The sequence below is a fragment of the Mesoplodon densirostris genome, chromosome 18, assembly GCF_025265405.1.
Source record: "Mesoplodon densirostris isolate mMesDen1 chromosome 18, mMesDen1 primary haplotype, whole genome shotgun sequence".
Classification (NCBI taxonomy): domain Eukaryota; kingdom Metazoa; phylum Chordata; class Mammalia; order Artiodactyla; family Ziphiidae; genus Mesoplodon; species Mesoplodon densirostris.
Window position 1 is genome coordinate 10,196,763 of NC_082678.1, and position 18,185 is coordinate 10,214,947.

At 39.7% G+C, this 18,185-nt stretch overlaps 1 protein-coding gene across 1 annotated transcript in view; it reads left to right on the plus strand.

The window, feature by feature from the left end:
* The window catches only part of EFCAB3 (EF-hand calcium binding domain 3), a 97,010-nt gene that overhangs the window by 11,925 nt on the left and 66,900 nt on the right, over positions 1-18,185 (plus strand). Inside the window, 2 exon segments of the mRNA XM_060082699.1 lie at positions 9,011-9,101; positions 11,455-11,531. Of these exon segments, the coding sequence (XP_059938682.1) occupies positions 9,011-9,101; positions 11,455-11,531 (168 nt within the window).

Consider the following 18,185-nt stretch of genomic DNA (forward strand, 5'->3'; position numbering starts at 1 on the left):
TTTGTGACTGGCTTCTTTCACTTAGCATGTTTTCAAAATTCATCCATGTTGTAGCATGTATCAGTACTTCATTCCTTTTAATGACCAAATAACATTCTGTTGTATGGATATATCTCATTTCATTTATCCACTCATCAGTTGATGGATATTAGGATTGTTTCCACCTTTGGGCTATTATGAATAATGCTGCTATAAACATTTGTGTGCAACTTGTCATGTGGACATATTTCATTTCTCTTGGGTATATACCTAGGAGTGAAATTGCTGGGTCATAAGGTAACTCTACATTTAACCATTTGAGGAACTGCCAGACTGTTTTCCAAAGTGGCTGCATCATTTTGCATTCCCACCAGCAATGTATAAAGGTTCTGATTCCTTCACTCCCACATCAACACTTGTTACTATCTGACTTTTTGATTCTAGCCATCCTAATGGATGTGAATCAACACTATATTTTTTAGACTTACTCATGTTTCTATAAATCAATCTAATTCTGGCTGCTGCATAATATCCCTTCAATACAATGACCATAATTTACCTAATCACTGCCCCAGTAATGAATACCAGATTTGCCAACGCTTCATTTTCTTGTTCTTTACTACTTCTACTAACTATATAATTTTACCTTTCACATTTAGATCTTTAATTCATCTGTATACCACCTCTGCATATGGTAAGACAGGGATCCCACTTGAGGTTTTTTTTCCACATAGCAAACAAATTTCCCAGCACTGAACTGATTTGTCATACTATCATGTATAGACGAAACCCAGCAACTCCCCAATATCTAGGGACTCTTGGGTAGGTTAGGGGAGACATATATTTCTCCTACTCACCAATGGTTCTGACTTTCTACTTTGAATTCTCTGGTTTGCATTCCTCTACTATGCTGTTGTCTTTTTTTTATTCTGTTACTCCCCTGGACGCTGCCTAATTCCGTCATTTCTCAACTCAAGCCTGGGTTGGTAGCTTATTTTACTGCAGCTGCTTAAAATAAAATAATAGATGTCCTTATTCTCATAGATTCTGCCACTATTCCTACGTTAGGGGAATTTTCATTTTTGTTTCCGTTCTTCAAGTTCCAGCCTCCCATTTTGTTGCTGAGGAGGAAACATTAGAAATATATTCAGAGTTTTGGAGAGAGGAAGGGAGAAAGAGATGTATGCTGTTAGTCTTGAAACAAGAGTGTGTGACATTTTATAGACTCAAAAAATTACTTCTTTATCAGAATTCTTTTTTTTTTTTTTTTTTTTTTTTTTTTGTGGTATGCGGGCCTCTCACTGTTGTGGCCTCCCCCGTTGCGGAGCACAGGCTCCGGATGCGCAGGCCCAGCGGCCATGGCTCACGGGCCCAGCCGCTCCGCGGCATATGGGATCCTCCCAGACCGGGGCACGAACCCGTATCCCCTGCATCGGCAGGCGGACTCTCAACCACTGCGCCACCAGGGAGGCCCTTTATCAGAATTCTTGAAGGTGCCACCCAGGGTTCCTTTCTGCCCCTTCTCTTACTGGGTGGCGTCATGGAAGAAACATTCAGTCCCACTTGTCTCGCAGCTGCTCTTCTTCTAGCCTACTCGTTAGTCTTTTCTCCACTATTCACTCACAGATTATAGAAACCTGAATTTGGATGAACTTGTCCCACTTCCCTGTCAGCTACTTTAGGGTAGGCATACCATCTTTTTTTTTTTTTTGAGGTATAGTTGATTTACAATATTATATTAGTTTCAAGTGCACAGCACAGTGATGCAAATTTTTCATCGATTATACTCCATTTATAGTTACTATAAAGTATTGGCTATATTCCTGTATAATGTATCTTTATTTATTTTATACATAGTAGTTTGTACCTCTTAATCCCCTACACAGACATGCCATCTTGTAAGTCTTTTTATTCTCTGTACCTGCAGTTAGTAGGTGTCTGCTGAAGCAATGAAGGGATGCGTGTATCCATTCACTTAACAATCACAGTCTACCATGTGCCAAGTATTATTGTACATGCTTGGGACAAAGCTCACTACTCTCGTGGAGCTTACTTTCTAGTGAAGAGATATACACAATAAACAAATAATAGTATGACAGAGATTACAGAGAAAATAAAGCAAAGAAAATGGGTATAGGGGATACTGTAAGTGGAGGAAGTTAATCAAGAAAAGACTCAGTGATAAAGGGCATTTAAGCAAAAAGCTAACGAGACCAGGGAGCAGAAATCTGGAGCAAGAGCACTCCACGGAGAGGGAAGAGCAAGTGCAAAAGCCCTTATACAAGGGCATTGCTCATAATATTTGAGAAAGAGTAAAGAGGCCATTGTGGCTGAACAGAGTGAGCAAGGGAAATGTAGGAAGAGATAAGGTCATAGAGGTAGGGCACGGGACCACCACATTGAACCACATAAGCTATGCACAGTACAATTCCAGGATTGTGCAATGAGATGTTCCTTTTGGGGGAAGGGGGTGGTGCAGGTGTGGGGAGTAGCTGATCATATGAACCCTGAAGGCTATTGTAAAGATTGGGTTTTTTTCCTGAGTAACACAGGAAAATGAGGATTTGAACAAAGATAGGACATGATCTGACTTAAGTTTTTAAAGGACTGTCCTGGTTCCTGTGTAGAAGAGACTTGGCAGGGGTGAATACAGCAAGAGCAGAAGCAGGGAGACCAGTTAGGAGGTCTTTGCAGTAACCCAGAGCAGGAAGTAGAGGTGAAGGTGGTGAGAGTGGTTGAGTTACATATATATTTTGAAGATGGAATCAGCAGTATTTCCTGATAGATATCCCAGGGCCGAGAACATAATAGGCACTAAAAATGTACTTATGAAATGGATGAATTGGATTAGATGTAGAACACAAAAGAAGAGGATTGAAGCATATTCCATGTGTTTTGGCTTCAACAGAGGATGGAGCATAGGCCTGGAAAGATGGAATTATCATTTCCTGAGATGAACAGCTGAATGAATAAGAGACTGGTTAAATGCTATTATATTTGTTGAACTAGTGAAGAAACTAAATGAAATCCATATGGATTCAAATATTATATAAAGAGGAGATATTAAAAATCCGAGTATTTAGTGATCTGCAGAACATGGGTTAAGCAATCTATTATTATAACTTGCTATTAAGTTGATGCTAGGAAAATTTTCTGACATTCTGGATTGACTCTCAAGAAAAAATCAATGAGGATGAGCAAGTGGTTGCCACATATTTCTCTATCTTTTCCTCTTATTGCCTCTATATGTGATTTTGTAAGCCCTCTCACATCCTTGCTTTCCCTGACTTGGTTGGGTGGTATGGGAGTAAGGGTTTTTTGCTGTACATTTACATAGTTGCTGCTCCAAAAACCATCCATGTTGGTGTACACTAAATTTAAAAATTATAACTAGTTGGTTTGCATGCATAATAACTTAAATGGTATTGTGTAAAGAGGAGTAAGCCTTCTTTTTTAAAATTTATTTATTTATTTATTATTTATTTATTTTTGACTGCACTGGGTCTTACTGCAGCACATGGGATCTTCGTTGTGGCATGCGGACTTCTTAGTTGCAGCATGTGGACTTCTTAGTTGAAGCATGTGGACTCTTAGTTGTGGCATGCAGACTCTTAGTTGCAGCATGCATGCAGGATCTCATTTCCCGACCAGGGATCGAACCCAGGCCCCCTGCATTGGGAGCATGGAGTCTTACCCACTGGACCATGAGGGAAGTCCCAGGAGTAAGCCTTCTAATTTCTGCAAATATCTCCATCATTAATCTAGACTAGTCAGGAGGGAGCAAGAGAGGAACTGGGGCTCATCAGGATTAGGCCAACCCAGAGAATTTTGCCTACCCAGGTTACCAGACTTGAAGTGGGAAATAATAGTCAGTTCCTTCACGCTGCCATACCCTGGTGATTTCTGGGTGATGGAGTTTGAGAAAAGCCTAAGAGGAGGGAGAAATGGTGAAGCACAAAATCTCTGCCCCAAAAGGAAGGAACATCTTGCCTTTCCCTAGTCATTCATTGACTACCTATGTTCAATGGACAGAGCCAATGTTGGGAAAATAGAATATTAAGCTTCTGACCTCAAGGTACTTACACACTTAGTGAAAGCAAAAGAGCCAGGGAGAGAAGTGAAGGGCATCTGCCTGTGAAGCCTGATTCGCCTACAGCATCTCTAAGAGGGAGGTAGCTACTTTTTTTCCCCCTGAAAAATCCAGTTCCCATTGCTCTGGTAACTGAAGTAACTGGTAAGATTCTCTTCTCCTTAAGGCTCATATATCTTTAACTATACAGGATGAATTAGGCATTACCCTGAAATGTTAGGTTTTCAGAGTCCACAAATTATAAATCACATTGAGACACAACCTTTTCCCATAAAGCTCCTTTCTCCTTTGGTGAACAGTACTACATAGGAAGAAGCCTAATACTAGATATTCTCCCTCATCTAATAGTCACTTCCTTTTTATTCTTCATAAAATCAGAAGGGAATATGAGCCTAGGCGATTCTTAGATTGATATGGTTGAATTAATTCCTATAGAAAACAGCTATATTTATGCAACATCCCTACTTAAATATCTTCAGAATTCCCCAATGCTAATGCTAATGCTAAAGTCTAGACTCCCTTAGCTTAACAATCAAGATGTATATGTATACACAAAAACCATGTTAAGGGCTTCCCTGGTGGTGCAGTGGTTGAGAATCTGCCTGCCAATGCAGGGGACACGGGTTTGAGCCCTGGCCAGGGAAGATCCCACATGCCGCCGAGCAGCTAAGCCCATGCGCCAGAACTACTGAGCCTGAGCTCTAGAGCCCACAAGCCACAACTACTGAGCCCACGTGCCACAACTACTGAAGCCTGTGCACCTAGAGCCCGTGCTCCACAACAAGAGAAGCCACGACAATGAGAAGCCCACACACCACAACAAAGAGTAGCCCCCACTCACTGCAACTAGAGAGAGCCCATGTGCAGCAACGAAGACCCAACACAGCCAATAAATAAATAAATAAATAAATAAGTTTATTTTTTTAAAAAAACATGTTAAATGAGTGACATGCTGGGTATAAGAGACTAGAAAAAATGAGGGGGACTGTGGCAATCAGGAAACCTTGGGTTCCAGTTAAAAGGGTGACAGTTTTTCTGCTCCTGCCAATTATTGCTAAGCAGGAATGGGGGCCATGTGTTCACTGATCTATGAGTTTTTCAGAAGTCATAAACTGATAACTTTTAAATTACCCATGTTTTCATTTATGAATTTCAAAAAAAATTTTAATGTTATTTAAGCCAAATAAAACTTGTATGGGGATCAAATTTGCAATCTCTGTTATAATAACCAACCCTAGCCCAAATACCTAATCATTTTTGCTCCCATTATCTCACTTCATGCAGTCTTGAACAGTTCCTTGTCTCCTAAGCTCCCATGATTTCTCTACGTGCTTTTGCTCTTCTTTCACTCTAGACTACTCTTCCCTAGGAGCTACATGCTACGTGTTAAAATTCTACTTCTCCCTACACACAAAACCTAAAACTCTTAGAAGGAAACATAGGAGAAAAGCTTCATGACATTGGGTTTGGCAATGATTTCTTGGAAATGACACCAAAAGCATAGACAACAAAGAACACAATCAACAGAGTGAAAAGGCAACTTACAGAAAGAAAACATTTGCAAATCACATATCTAATAAGGGATTAATATCCAGAATATATAAAGAACTCCCATAACTCAATAACAACAACAAGTGATAAAAAGTGGGCAATAGTCTTGAATAGACATGTTTCTACAGTATATATACAATAACCAACAAGCTTATAAAAAGACACTCAAAATCACTAATCATTAGGAAAACGCAAATCAAAACCACAATGATATATCACCTCATACCCATCAGGGTGGCTACTATCAAACAGAAAACAAGTATTGGTAAGGATGTGGAGAAATTAGAACTCTTATGCACTGTTGGTTGGAATGTAAAATGGTGGCCACTATGGAAAACAATATTTCTTCAAAACATTAAGAATAGAATTACCATGTGATCCACCAATTCCACTTCTGGTGTATATTCAAAGGATTGAAAGCAGGGTCTTGAAGAGATATTTGTACACCGATGTGTCACAGCAACATTATTTATGATAGCCAAAAGGTGGAAGCAACCCAAGTGTCCATCAACAGATAAATAAGTGCTTTATCTTATTATCTTAAAATGTGGTACATATAATGCAATATTATTCATCCTTAAAAAGGAAGGAGGGCTTCCCTGGTGGCGCAGTGGTTGAGAGTCCGCCTGCCGATGCAGGGGACACGGGTTCGTGCCCCGATCCCGGAGGATCCCACATGCCGCGGAGCGGCTGGGCCCGCGAGCCATGGCCGCGGAGCCTGTGTGTCTGGAGCCTGTGCTCCGCAACGGGAGAGGCCACAGCAGTGAGAGGCCCGCGTACAGCAAAAAAAAAAAAAAAAAAAAAGGAAGGAAATTCTGATACATGATACAACATGGATGAACCTTGAGGATACTATGCTAAGTGAAATATGCAAGTCACAAATACTGTATGATTCTACTTATATGAGGTTCCTAGAGTAGTCAAATTCATAGAAACAGAAAGTAGAATGGTGGTCATTAACTTCATTTTAAGTCTTGGTAGCCCCTAACATAGTAGGCCCTAATTAAATATTTGTTTAATTTGTAAATTAAACCTTCCCTTTCTTTCCTCTGTGTCCCTAGCCAGAATGAAAGGTAATATACCAAGTTTGGACAGACTAGGGAAAAGTCAAATTATGTGCATAATAAATAAATCCCCCAGAGCAGGAATAGAAAATCTCTAGAATTGCAGCTAACAAGTGAAGCCTGAAACAACTTGGGGGGCTCAAGCTAAGCCTTTGCTGCCAGAGGTATCTGTGCTTAGCCATCATGAAGACTAGAGACACTCCTAACTTCTGTGCTTAGATGATTTAAATACCGTGAGACCTGTCAGATCTTGAAAATTTCTGATTAAAACAATCATAATACTTTCCTTAATTGCTCTTTTAAAATCACTCTTTTCAATAACACTACAGACTAAAACCTGTGAGAGTTTGATTTTTCCCTCTTTCTGGATGTAAACAATGAAATGGTTCCTAATCAGCATTCAACCAAGGGAACTGGGTAAAATTTTTTACTTCAACAACTTTCAATTCACCAATGTTTAACATGAAAATATATTAATACAGAATTTTTTTTAAAACTTCCCCTTCCCCGAAATCCAATCAGTGTCAAAATATTCTGATTCTGTAACTCATACCCACACATTCCCTGAGGGTGCCAAATGAACCACATTGAAATCACAGTTACTCTAAAGCTGGAAGGAGCTTGTGGGTCATTCCTACCTGGACCTGAGCCTGAGAACTGAATGAGGTCACAGTTGTGTGATGGAACAAACCCTTTATTGCATTCTTGATCTGACTGAAGCCCAGAAGTTGTACCCACTTAGAAGCTTACCCACTTAGAAGTAGGTAAATATCCAGATTTTGTAGGAATCTACAAGGAGTCCTTTTTTTTTTTTAATCTATCATCTCAGTGAGAGATTGGAGATAGTTTTTTTAAATTAATGATTATTTTCAGCCATGAGGGTGATTTAACAACACCTTTCAACTGCCTACATTGTCAAGCCTCTCCGGAGTTCCCAGCTCTGTGGTAGGTTTCCAGATTTTGAGCACATGTAATTGAGTTGTTTAGAAGCAACAGTTTTCCAGAGTCTGAGGTAAAGACTTAGGAAAATTGACTGAACTCTAACCAAACATTCAGAGACTTTTTCTTCATGGTTTAATAGTGTATGATTGTCTGCTGTTCCTAAGTCAGCAACCCAGTTTTCTTGTCAGTGAACTACTTAATACACTCTCTATATTAAAAAGATAATTAGAGGACTTCCCTGGTGGCACAGTGGTTAAGAACCCGCCTGCCAGTGCAGGAGACACGGGTTCAAGCCCTGGGCTAGGAAGATCCCACATGCTGCAGAGCAATTAAGCCCGTGTGCCACAACTACTGAGCCTGTGCTCTAGAGCCCGCGAGCCATAACTACTGAACCCAGGTGCCACAACTACTGAGCCCGTGCACCACAACTACTGAGCCTGCGCTTTAGAGCCCACGAGCCACAACCACTGAGCTCGCGCGCCATAACTTCTGAGCCAGTGCACCACAAATGCTTAAGCCCATGTACTTAGAGCCTGTGCTCTGCAACAAGAGAAGCCACCGCAATGAGAAGCCCGTGCACCACAACAAAGAGTAGCCCCTGCTCACCGCAACTAGAAAAAGCCCGCGCACAGCAACAAGGACCCAATGCAGCCAAAAATAAATAAATAAAAATAAATAAATTTATATTAAAAAAAGGATAATTAGAGAGATAAGACCAACAATAAAAGGGAGAAGCCCTACCAACCCAGCTTCTGATCCACAGGTTCTTATTCTTAAACTATGCAGAAGTAGAAAGGAATGGCTAGGGAGTCCTTAGTGGTTAATAGTCCATTCAGGGGGATCTACGGTAGCAAAACAGCATTAGATCCCACCCCTATTCTTATTTTTTAAAAAGACCAGTGGGTTCATAAGAACTGATAGGGCAGGGGTGGACCTCCCAGAAGGAAACCCTGGGAAAATCTACTTACTACCAGGCAGCTATCCAAGATATAAACAATTAGGTAAATATTTTGCAAATGCTGTAACATTTTATTCTCTGTCAATTATGAGATGAAAAATACATTTTAAAAATAAATTTTGTGTTTAAATAACTTTTTCTACGTACTTTCAGAATGCTTTACCATTTATTTTTATATAGGACCAGAATGATACTATTTGCAGGAGGAGCAATGGCAAGAAGTTTCGCTTAGAGATCTTGGGATAGTAAAGGGACCCGTCCACATGGCCTTCCAACTTTGCACATACCTCTAACTTGCATTTGCACATATTTCCATTCCATGAGGTCCTGGACTTCAAACTCCAGGTCTCGAGCTGGGAAAGTTGTAAAAGAATATAAACAAATTAATCTGTGATTTGATCCTTAACTGTATCTTCTGAATTCCAGACAGAGTTACTGGCCACATGGCAGTTTCTGATACTAAAGCAAAACTTAAACTGAATCCTTCAACAAAAATACCCAACTTCCATGGCAGGAGGTAAGTAATGAATTTATTAAGGTGATCAATATATTAAGATAAAGAATTATTAAGGTGATGAATATATTAAATGCTCATAAAGGCTATAATGAAACAAGTTAGAATGTTCTTCAAATATCTATTCTGTGATAAAGTTAATTATAAAACAAAACATCTGAATTGAAGATAAAGATTCTTTTATGAAAAGAAAGATAGATAGATATATACTTTTTGATTAGAGAAACAAAGAGTTCTCCTTCCTATTCTCCCAAATGAGAGGCTATTTTTGTGTGAGGGGACAGAATACCCCAGAAGAAGAGGGTTATCAGAAGGCTAAAGGAGTTGTCAGTTACACATTAAGACATTTCAAGTGCCGGTTTACAGGAGAATAAACTCAGAGGATCATAAACCCCTAAGCGTCAGAATATAGAGAAAGAGTATGTAGCTCAACAATGGCCAGTAAAATGAAATCTGATAAATTAGCTATGACTAACCTTGAGCTAAAATTGGGAAGGGAGGTTTGCCTGTGACATTAACAATAGCTTTTTCTCAATCTGATAACTATACATTCCAATAAACAGTAGCCACTAATGACTGAAAATGAAAGCCTGATGCAAATTTTATCAGATCATAAAAAGAAAAGTCTCTCATCTCTCACAATTATCCATTTTCTTTGCCACTTTGACTGGTGTCCTTGACTATGCCATTCTACAGGAATATATGACGGACTTTTTAATCAGGATGTGGGTAACACAACCTTATAGCAGCCAAATTCCTTGATCTCATTGTTCCCTTACCCTTCATCACAAACTATCTCTTGAAGTAGTGACTTCCTTGTCACTGAAAGTAGTCAAGCAAAGACTAGATAATACCACATGTAGAGGGAATTCCTACATGAGATGAGAGGCTAAGACTGGGTTCATTCCAAACCTAAAGTTCTTTGAACCTTTGAAACACTGTAAAATAAAAAAAACTATTTCCCATGTTTGATCCAAGATAAGATTTGAAATTCTGCCAAGAGTATGGTTTTTTAAATGTAGCTAATAAAGAACTTGCATTGCCTGGGCTTCTACTTTCTTCCTGCTTCTTGAGAACTTCATATTTCTCCATCCACTGCATCTTTTATATCATGCAAAAGAAATCTGTTTATATTTAGAAATACAACAAATATAAAATAACCAATCTGAGTAAAGGCATCAAGTTGGTAATGAAAAGCAAACACTAGAAGATATCAATGTTAGTAAAAGCTGAGAAAAATAAGACTAATTAGATCAAATTCCATGTCAGAAAAATTGAGAATGGTGCATTTCACCTCCTATTTTACCAGGTCCTCTTTAAAAATGGGCTGAATCTAGTAGACACTGTAGAGGATACTAAATTCATAAGCTATAATTTTTTTATTTAACTACCATGTTTAGTATTTCTTATAGTTTTACTTTTTAAATTGCTTCTTGTAAAAGCACAAAAACTAAGAGATGACATATTTCTTAAAGCTTTTAGTTCTACTAGTATCAAAACTAAATGTATTTTAAATAAAATTTATCCATAAAATTATGATTATAAATTTACTATTAACTTACCATATTATAAGTAAACTCAGTTCTGCATAATACATTTTTATGTTCCTAAACTAATAAATTGCTGCAGGTATATACAAAATATCCCCAAAGTATTAATATTTTCCTCTTTTTCCATATTTTATTTTCCTGAGGAAATAAAAGGTCACCTAGGGTTCCAAACTTTCCAGAACTTTTCTCTCTTGATGAGAGATAGATAGATATGGTTGATATAGAGACATCGAGACAGAGAGACAGAGAGACAGAGAGAGGGAGAAAGAGAGAAAGAGATCGATCTACCGCTCTCGCTCTCTCATATGCTGGTAAAAATACAGTTTGGCAAAGTTGTAAAATAAATGTGAATACAAAATTTCACTATAAGTATATTCACCATAAGATTATTTAAACTAGTTAAAAATTTGAAACAACTTATATTTCCAACAATCGGAATAGTGTGAGGCTTATATTCTTCAACTTTGGCAACAAATAAACCTGGATTTGAATCCCAGGGCTTCCAGTTATTAGCTGTGTGACTCAGGACAAGTTATTTAATTCCTCTGAGCCTCAGTTTCCTCTTTTGTAAAATAGGAGAAATCAGATTTTTTTAAGGGGGTAAGGTTGGTGGGCAAGTATAGGGGAGAGGTGGACCTCGGTGGCCAACATCACTGTCCATCCTGTAGCTATTGGCAATTGACAGTAACAGGGCCCTTAGGTGGTGTGACTCTGGATATATTTTGATGCTTACAGTCACTCCAGTCAGCAGAAACTGAAGAAGGGAACTAATATTTGCTGGTTTCAATAAGTATCTCTTTTCTCAGGGATAAAGATTTACCAGGACCTCTGCCAAGCCAATTACAGCACAAAGAAAGGAAGTTGAGCCCTTCACAAATACGAGGTAATGAGACCCATCCCAAAATGAAAGCATAAACAAAAGCCCCTTAATATATCTGTTCATTTTTTTTCTCTAAGGGAGATCTGGGATTTCAAAGGTTGTCTACAGTACTCTGTTATTTAAAAGCAAAAAATATCTATATTTTATGATACAATGTCTAATTTGTGGGGAGGAAGGTGGATTACTTTTTTTAATATTTATTTAGTTTTTGGCTGTGCCAAGTCTTAGTTGCGGCACGTGGGATCTTCATTGTGGCAGGCGGGATTTTTAGTTGCAGCATGTGGGATCTTTAGTTTTGGCATGCAGACTTCTTAGTTGCAGCATGCGGACTTCTTAGTTGCAGCACGAGGACTCTTATTTGCCACATGCATGCGGGAACTAGTTCCCCAACCAGGGATCGAACCTGGGCCTCCTGAATTGGGAGCATGGAGTCTTACCCACTGACCACCAGGGAAGTCCTGGGGGATTACTTTCAAATAGACATCTTTAAGAATTTAGACAGTCCTGGCCAAATATTTTTATTCCAAGGAGAACTTGTGGTGTGCAGAAGAAAAAATACAAGATCAAATAGAAATTAAGTAGCAAAGCAGTATCAACACAACTAAAGTCCCAGAATTTATCACAGAAAAAAATTATAAGGATAAAATGAGCTACCCTCGCTACAGTTCATTCATCCAAACAACAAATACTTACTTAAAGCCAACAGTGTACTAGGCGAAACACAGGTCAGACATGTTCCCTGCCCTAATAGGAAGTCTTACAGGGAAGGCAGTTAAACCATGAATTTGTTGATTGAACCATTTAAATTACAACATGACACAAGTTATGATAGGGAAAGTATAGAGTTAAAGGAGCATAAAAGAAAGTGTCCTAACTTAGTCTCCGTAAGGATAGGAGGGAAGTCCCAGCGAAAGCTGAATAATGAGTAAATCAGACAAAGAGCACAGAAGGGAGGGTTCTGGGTAGAAAGAGTGGAATCTGCAAAGGCCCAGAGAAAAGGGAAAACATGACACACTAGAAAAACTTAAAAAAAAAAAAAAAATCAAGCATGGCTGTGTTTGGGTTCTGAGAAGGTTAATGCTTCACCCCTCCAAGTTTGGAACCAACTAAGAAATTCCTCCAAGAGACAGGAATCCAAAAAACACCTTTATTGCTGGGAAAGCTGGTTTGGGAAACACAAAAGATTGGCAGAATCACAACTTCATTTTTCACTGTAAAACTGAACTAAATGCCTTAATAATAACAGTTTATGGCTTTATAATACTTCAAGGTTTCTGAAGTATATTAATATACATTGGTGCTTTAAGGGTACCCACTATTTGTCTTAATCAGATGTTGTACCTACAGACATAGAAACAACTGTCCCAGAAGAAGTATTTTATTCTCAGAGATCCCTAAAAATAAGAGACACAGCACACCATGAAGAGGGAAGCACCAGTGTCAGTCAAAAGGCAAAGGGTAGAGGGAAGTGGGCAAGAGCCTTAGTTTGGTTTCTGCAGGAAGGAATAGACAAGGCAGGATAAGCAGGTTTAGGATTGGCTAGTTAAATCATTTCAGTGAGCTCTGGGTATTCAGGGCTGTCCCTAGTTGTCTGATACCTGGCCCTGCAGTGATTAGGACAGAGGAACAGTAGCCCAGAGTTTAAGAGCCTAAGAAAGTTGGTGACTGGGGATACGGTCGCTGGATTGGTTGGTTTGTATATGAAGAACATGCTCACAGGCAAGTCTTTTACTATCGCTAGGAGCTGGCTAGTTATGGGAGGGGCAGGCCCTCCAGGATCAGCAAGGCCCCAGATATCAAAGCATCAAATACAGAAACTAGAAAACGTGGTTGTCGTGAGGATTAAGCTCTATGAGAGGTTAATTTGCTCAATTTACAAATATTTTTTGAACACCTCCAAATCCCCAACATCTGCTACCATCCTCACTCTCAGTTGATATCCTTGCTTCCTACCCCTTTATAATCGGAGAATTCTGATTCTGCAGTCAGAATAGAACTTCCACAGACTCCCGCTTCCATATCTACCCCCACCAGCATCTGTCCCCACAAACTCTGCCCTCCTCCCTCTTCCACAAATGAACTTTATACTTTTATCTAAAGTCAATCCTTCCACTGTGGACTAGATCACATCCCTCTCTCAAATTCAAAGATATGACCAAAGAAACTGTGCCCCCCTCTCCAACACCAATTTTTTTCACTCTCTATTATATCATTCCTATTATCATACAAATTTACTATTATTGCCCCTAAGAAATATATTGTGACCTCATTTCCTCCTCCAGCTACTATAGAATTTCTTTGCTCCTCTTTGCAGAAAAATTCCCCAGAAGAGGTGTCTATACTCATTGTCTCCAAAACTATTTTTCCCATTCCTAGATATTTACACGTTCTTGTTTTCTTCCTACCTCACTGGTCACTCCTCAGTCTGCTTTGCTAGTTTCTCCCTTTCTCCTGATTCCTCTTCATGTTAGACCACCCCAGAGCTCAGTCCTTGATCCTCTTCTCTTCTTCATCCCACTCACACATGTGGTGATCTCATCTAGTCTTAGGCCTTAAATACCTATATGCCAACAATTCCCAAATGTATATGTCCAGCCAGGTCTCTCTCCCCAGCTCCAGACTCATATCTAACTGCCTACCTGACATCTCCAATTGTATGTCGAATAGACACCTCAAACTCAACATGTCAAAAACTGAACTCCTGGGAAATTCCCTGGCAATCCAGTGGTTAGGACTCCACGCTGCCGCTGCTGGGGTCCCAGGTTCAGGGAACTAAGAATCTGCAAGCCACATGGCGTGGCAAAAAAAAAAAAAAAAAAAAAAACTGAACTCCTGATATGTTCCTCTTACTCTTTTTCTTTTTTATTGTAGTAAAATATACATAACATAAAAATTACAGTTTTAACCATTTTTAAGAGTTCACACAGATCAGTGGCATTAAATATGTTCACACTGTCCTCTAACCATCACTACCATCCACCCCCAGAACTTTTTCATCATCCCAAACTGAACCTCCAGACCCATTAACCAGTAACTCCTCATCCTCCCCTCACCTCAGCCTCTTACTTTTAAAATTTGACCTACCCATAGCCTTCCCCATCTCAGATAATGCTATTTCATCCTTCCACTTGTTCTGGAAAAACTCTGGACTCATCCTTGACTCTTCGTTCTCACCCTACCTCTAAATCCATCAGGAGGGACTTCTCTGGTGGCACAGTAGTTAACAATCCGCCTGCTAATGCAGGGGACATGGGTTTGAGCCCTGGTCAGGGAAGATCCCACATGCTGTGGAGCAACTAAGCCCGTGTGCCACAACTACTGAGACTGCTCTAGAGCCTGCAGGCCACAACTACGGAGCCCCCATGCCGCAATTACTGAAGCCCATGTGCCTAGAGCCCGTGCTCCACAGCAAGAGAAGCCACCAGAATGAGAAGCCCTCCCACCACAACGAAGAGTAGCCCCCGCTCGCGGCAACTAGAGAAAGCCTGCGTGCAGCAACAAAGACCCAATGCAGCCAAAAATATAAATAAATAAATAAATAAATAAATAAATAAATAAATGAAGAAATGTGTATTTTAATATATATATAAATAAATCAATAAAATCCATCAGGAAATCTCATTGGCTCTACGTTTAAAATAGATCGAGATTTATACCACCTCTACTGCTACAAGCCTGGTCTAAAGCACTGTTATTGCTCACCCACAGTAGCCTCCTACCTGAGGCTAGTCTCCCTGCTTCTACCCAAATCCTTACAAAAGTCTGTTCTAACAACAGCCACAGTGATCCTGTTAAAATATAAGTCACGTCGGGGAGAGGGAGGCGCTGACCTACGTAACTCTGAAAACGACATTTTGACTAGAAAATGTAAGACTGAACACAAAAGGAGCTATACATAAACAACACACAGTATACTCTAATTAGTAAAGTTGTTTCTCATAGGGGTATGGATTAACAATTCTGAAACTGTTGTACATGTATATGACAATTGAATAAATAAGTGACTCAATGGTGAATGGTGGGAGCCAGGTTTCTCTCTGTTGGAGTAGGAAGTTTCAGATAAACAAGGGGAGAAGGCTAAAGTGAAGCAGTGGAACTGGATTAGAGTGAGACATTAGTGTGAACTCATGTTTAACTTAATATGGATGCAGATGGATAGATCAAGAAATAATATGATCTGTGTGTATACATGGGTTAGTATATGTGCATATATTTCCTAGCTCTGTTTGCTGAGAGGACTTAAAAGCACTGACACCCCCACAGCAACAAGCATACCCAGCACCCAGATCTTGACTTCCAATATCAGTCTCCTATGAAAGAATCAGAGTTCCTTGGATAAATGGCTGATTCTAGGGCTTTGGCAGAGAATATACAAAATGAACCTGGAATATCTTGCAGTGCCAGAAAGTAAGGAGATGCTCAAAATACAAAAGGACAAGAGCATGTCAAGGAGATACAGAAATGAACCTGAAAGAGCTCACAACAGCCAAAGCTGGAACAGTTTAAACAACAAAAATAAATAGAATAGTATTGGATTATAACTCAAAGTATAAAATAAATATCGATAAGTCCCTAGTGATAGAAATAAATGATTGAATTTTTTTTTTTTTTTTTGCTCTGTTGGGTCTTCGTTGCTGCACACGGGCTTTCTCCAGTTGCATCAAGCAGGGACTACTCTTGGTTGCGGTGCGCGGGCTTTTCATTGCGGTGGCTTCTCTTGCTGTGGAGCTTGGGCTGAAGGCGCACGGGCTTCAATAGTTGTGGCACGCGAGCTCAGTAGTTGTGGCGCACAGGCTTAGCTGCTCCATGGCACGTGGGATCTTCCTGGACCAGGGCTCGAACCCGTGTGCCCTGCATTGGCAGGCGGATTCTTAACCACTGCGCCACCAGGGAAGTCCCATGATTGAATTTTTTAAATGAAGAAGAGACAAATCTCTCTTACAAGAGAATTCCAAATAATGTGTGTAGATAGTAGCTCTTCCAGGAGGTAGAGCTTAATCCCCATTCCCCTGAGCCCTCTGTCCCTTGAGTCTGGACCACCCTTAGCAACTTGCTTCCAAAGAGTAGAATATGAAAAAGGAAGGAAGGAAGTTTACAGTGGAAAAATCTGACAAACACTGCCTCAGCCAGTTAATCAAGGTTGCCATCACCAGTGATAAGTCATGTTGATAGCCTTAATATAATGATGATAACACCACTTCAGTTCTGTGGTCTTCTTCCCCAAAACCCATAATCTCAGGCTAACCATGAGAAGAACATCAGAAAAACCCAAATTGAAGGACTTCTACAAAGTACCTGAACAACACTCCTCAAAACTGACAAGGGTGGGACTTCCCTGCTCGTGCAGTGGCTAAGAATCCCCCTGCCAACGCAGGGAACACAGGTTAGATCCCTGGTCCAGGAAGATCCCCCATGCCACGGAGCAACTAAGCCTGCGAGCCATAACAACTGAGCCTGCGCGCCACTACTACTGAAGCCCGTGTGCCTAGAGCCCGTGCTCCGCAACAAGAGGAGCCACCGCAATGAGAAGCCCGTGCACCACAACAAAGAGTAGCCCCTGCTCACCGCAACTAGAGAAAGCCCGCGCACAGCAACGAAGACCCAATGCAGCCAAAAATAAATAAATAAAAATAAATAAATTTATATTAAAAAAAGGATAATTAGAGAGATAAGACCAACAATAAAAGGGAGAAGCCCTACCAACCCAGCTTCTGGTCCATAGGTTCTGATTCTTAAACTATGCAGAAGTAGAAAGGAATGGCTAGGGAGTCCTTAGTGGTTAATAGTCCATTCAGGGGGATCTAAGGTAGCAAAACAGCATTAGATCCCACCCCTATTCTTATTTTTTAAAAAGACCAGTGGGTTCATAAGAACTGATAGGGCAGGGGTGGACCTCCCAGAAGGAAACCCTGGGAAAATCTACTTACTACCAGGCAGCTATCCAAGATATAAACAATTAGGTAAATATTTTGCAAATGCTGTAACATTTTATTCTCTGTCAATTATGAGATGAAAAATACATTTTAAAAATAAATTTTGTGTTTAAATAACTTTTTCTACGTACTTTCAGAATGCTTTACCATTTATTTTTATATAGGACCAGAATGATACTATTTGCAGGAGGAACAATGGCAAGAAGTTTCGCTTAGAGATCTTGGGATAGTAAAGGGACCCGTCCACATGGCCTTCCAACTTTGCACATACCTCTAACTTGCATTTGCACATATTTCCATTCCATGAGGTCCTGGACTTCAAACTCCAGGTCTCGAGCTGGGAAAGTTGTAAAAGAATATAAACAAATTAATCTGTGATTTGATCCTTAACTGTATCTTCTGAATTCCAGACAGAGTTACTGGCCACATGGCAGTTTCTGATACTAAAGCAAAACTTAAACTGAATCCTTCAACAAAAATACCCAACTTCCATGGCAGGAGGTAAGTAATGAATTTATTAAGGTGATCAATATATTAAGATAAAGAATTATTAAGGTGATGAATATATTAAATGCTCATAAAGGCTATAATGAAACAAGTTAGAATGTTCTTCAAATATCTATTCTGTGATAAAGTTAATTATAAAACAAAACATCTGAATTGAAGATAAAGATTCTTTTATGAAAAGAAAGATAGATAGATATATACTTTTTGATTAGAGAAA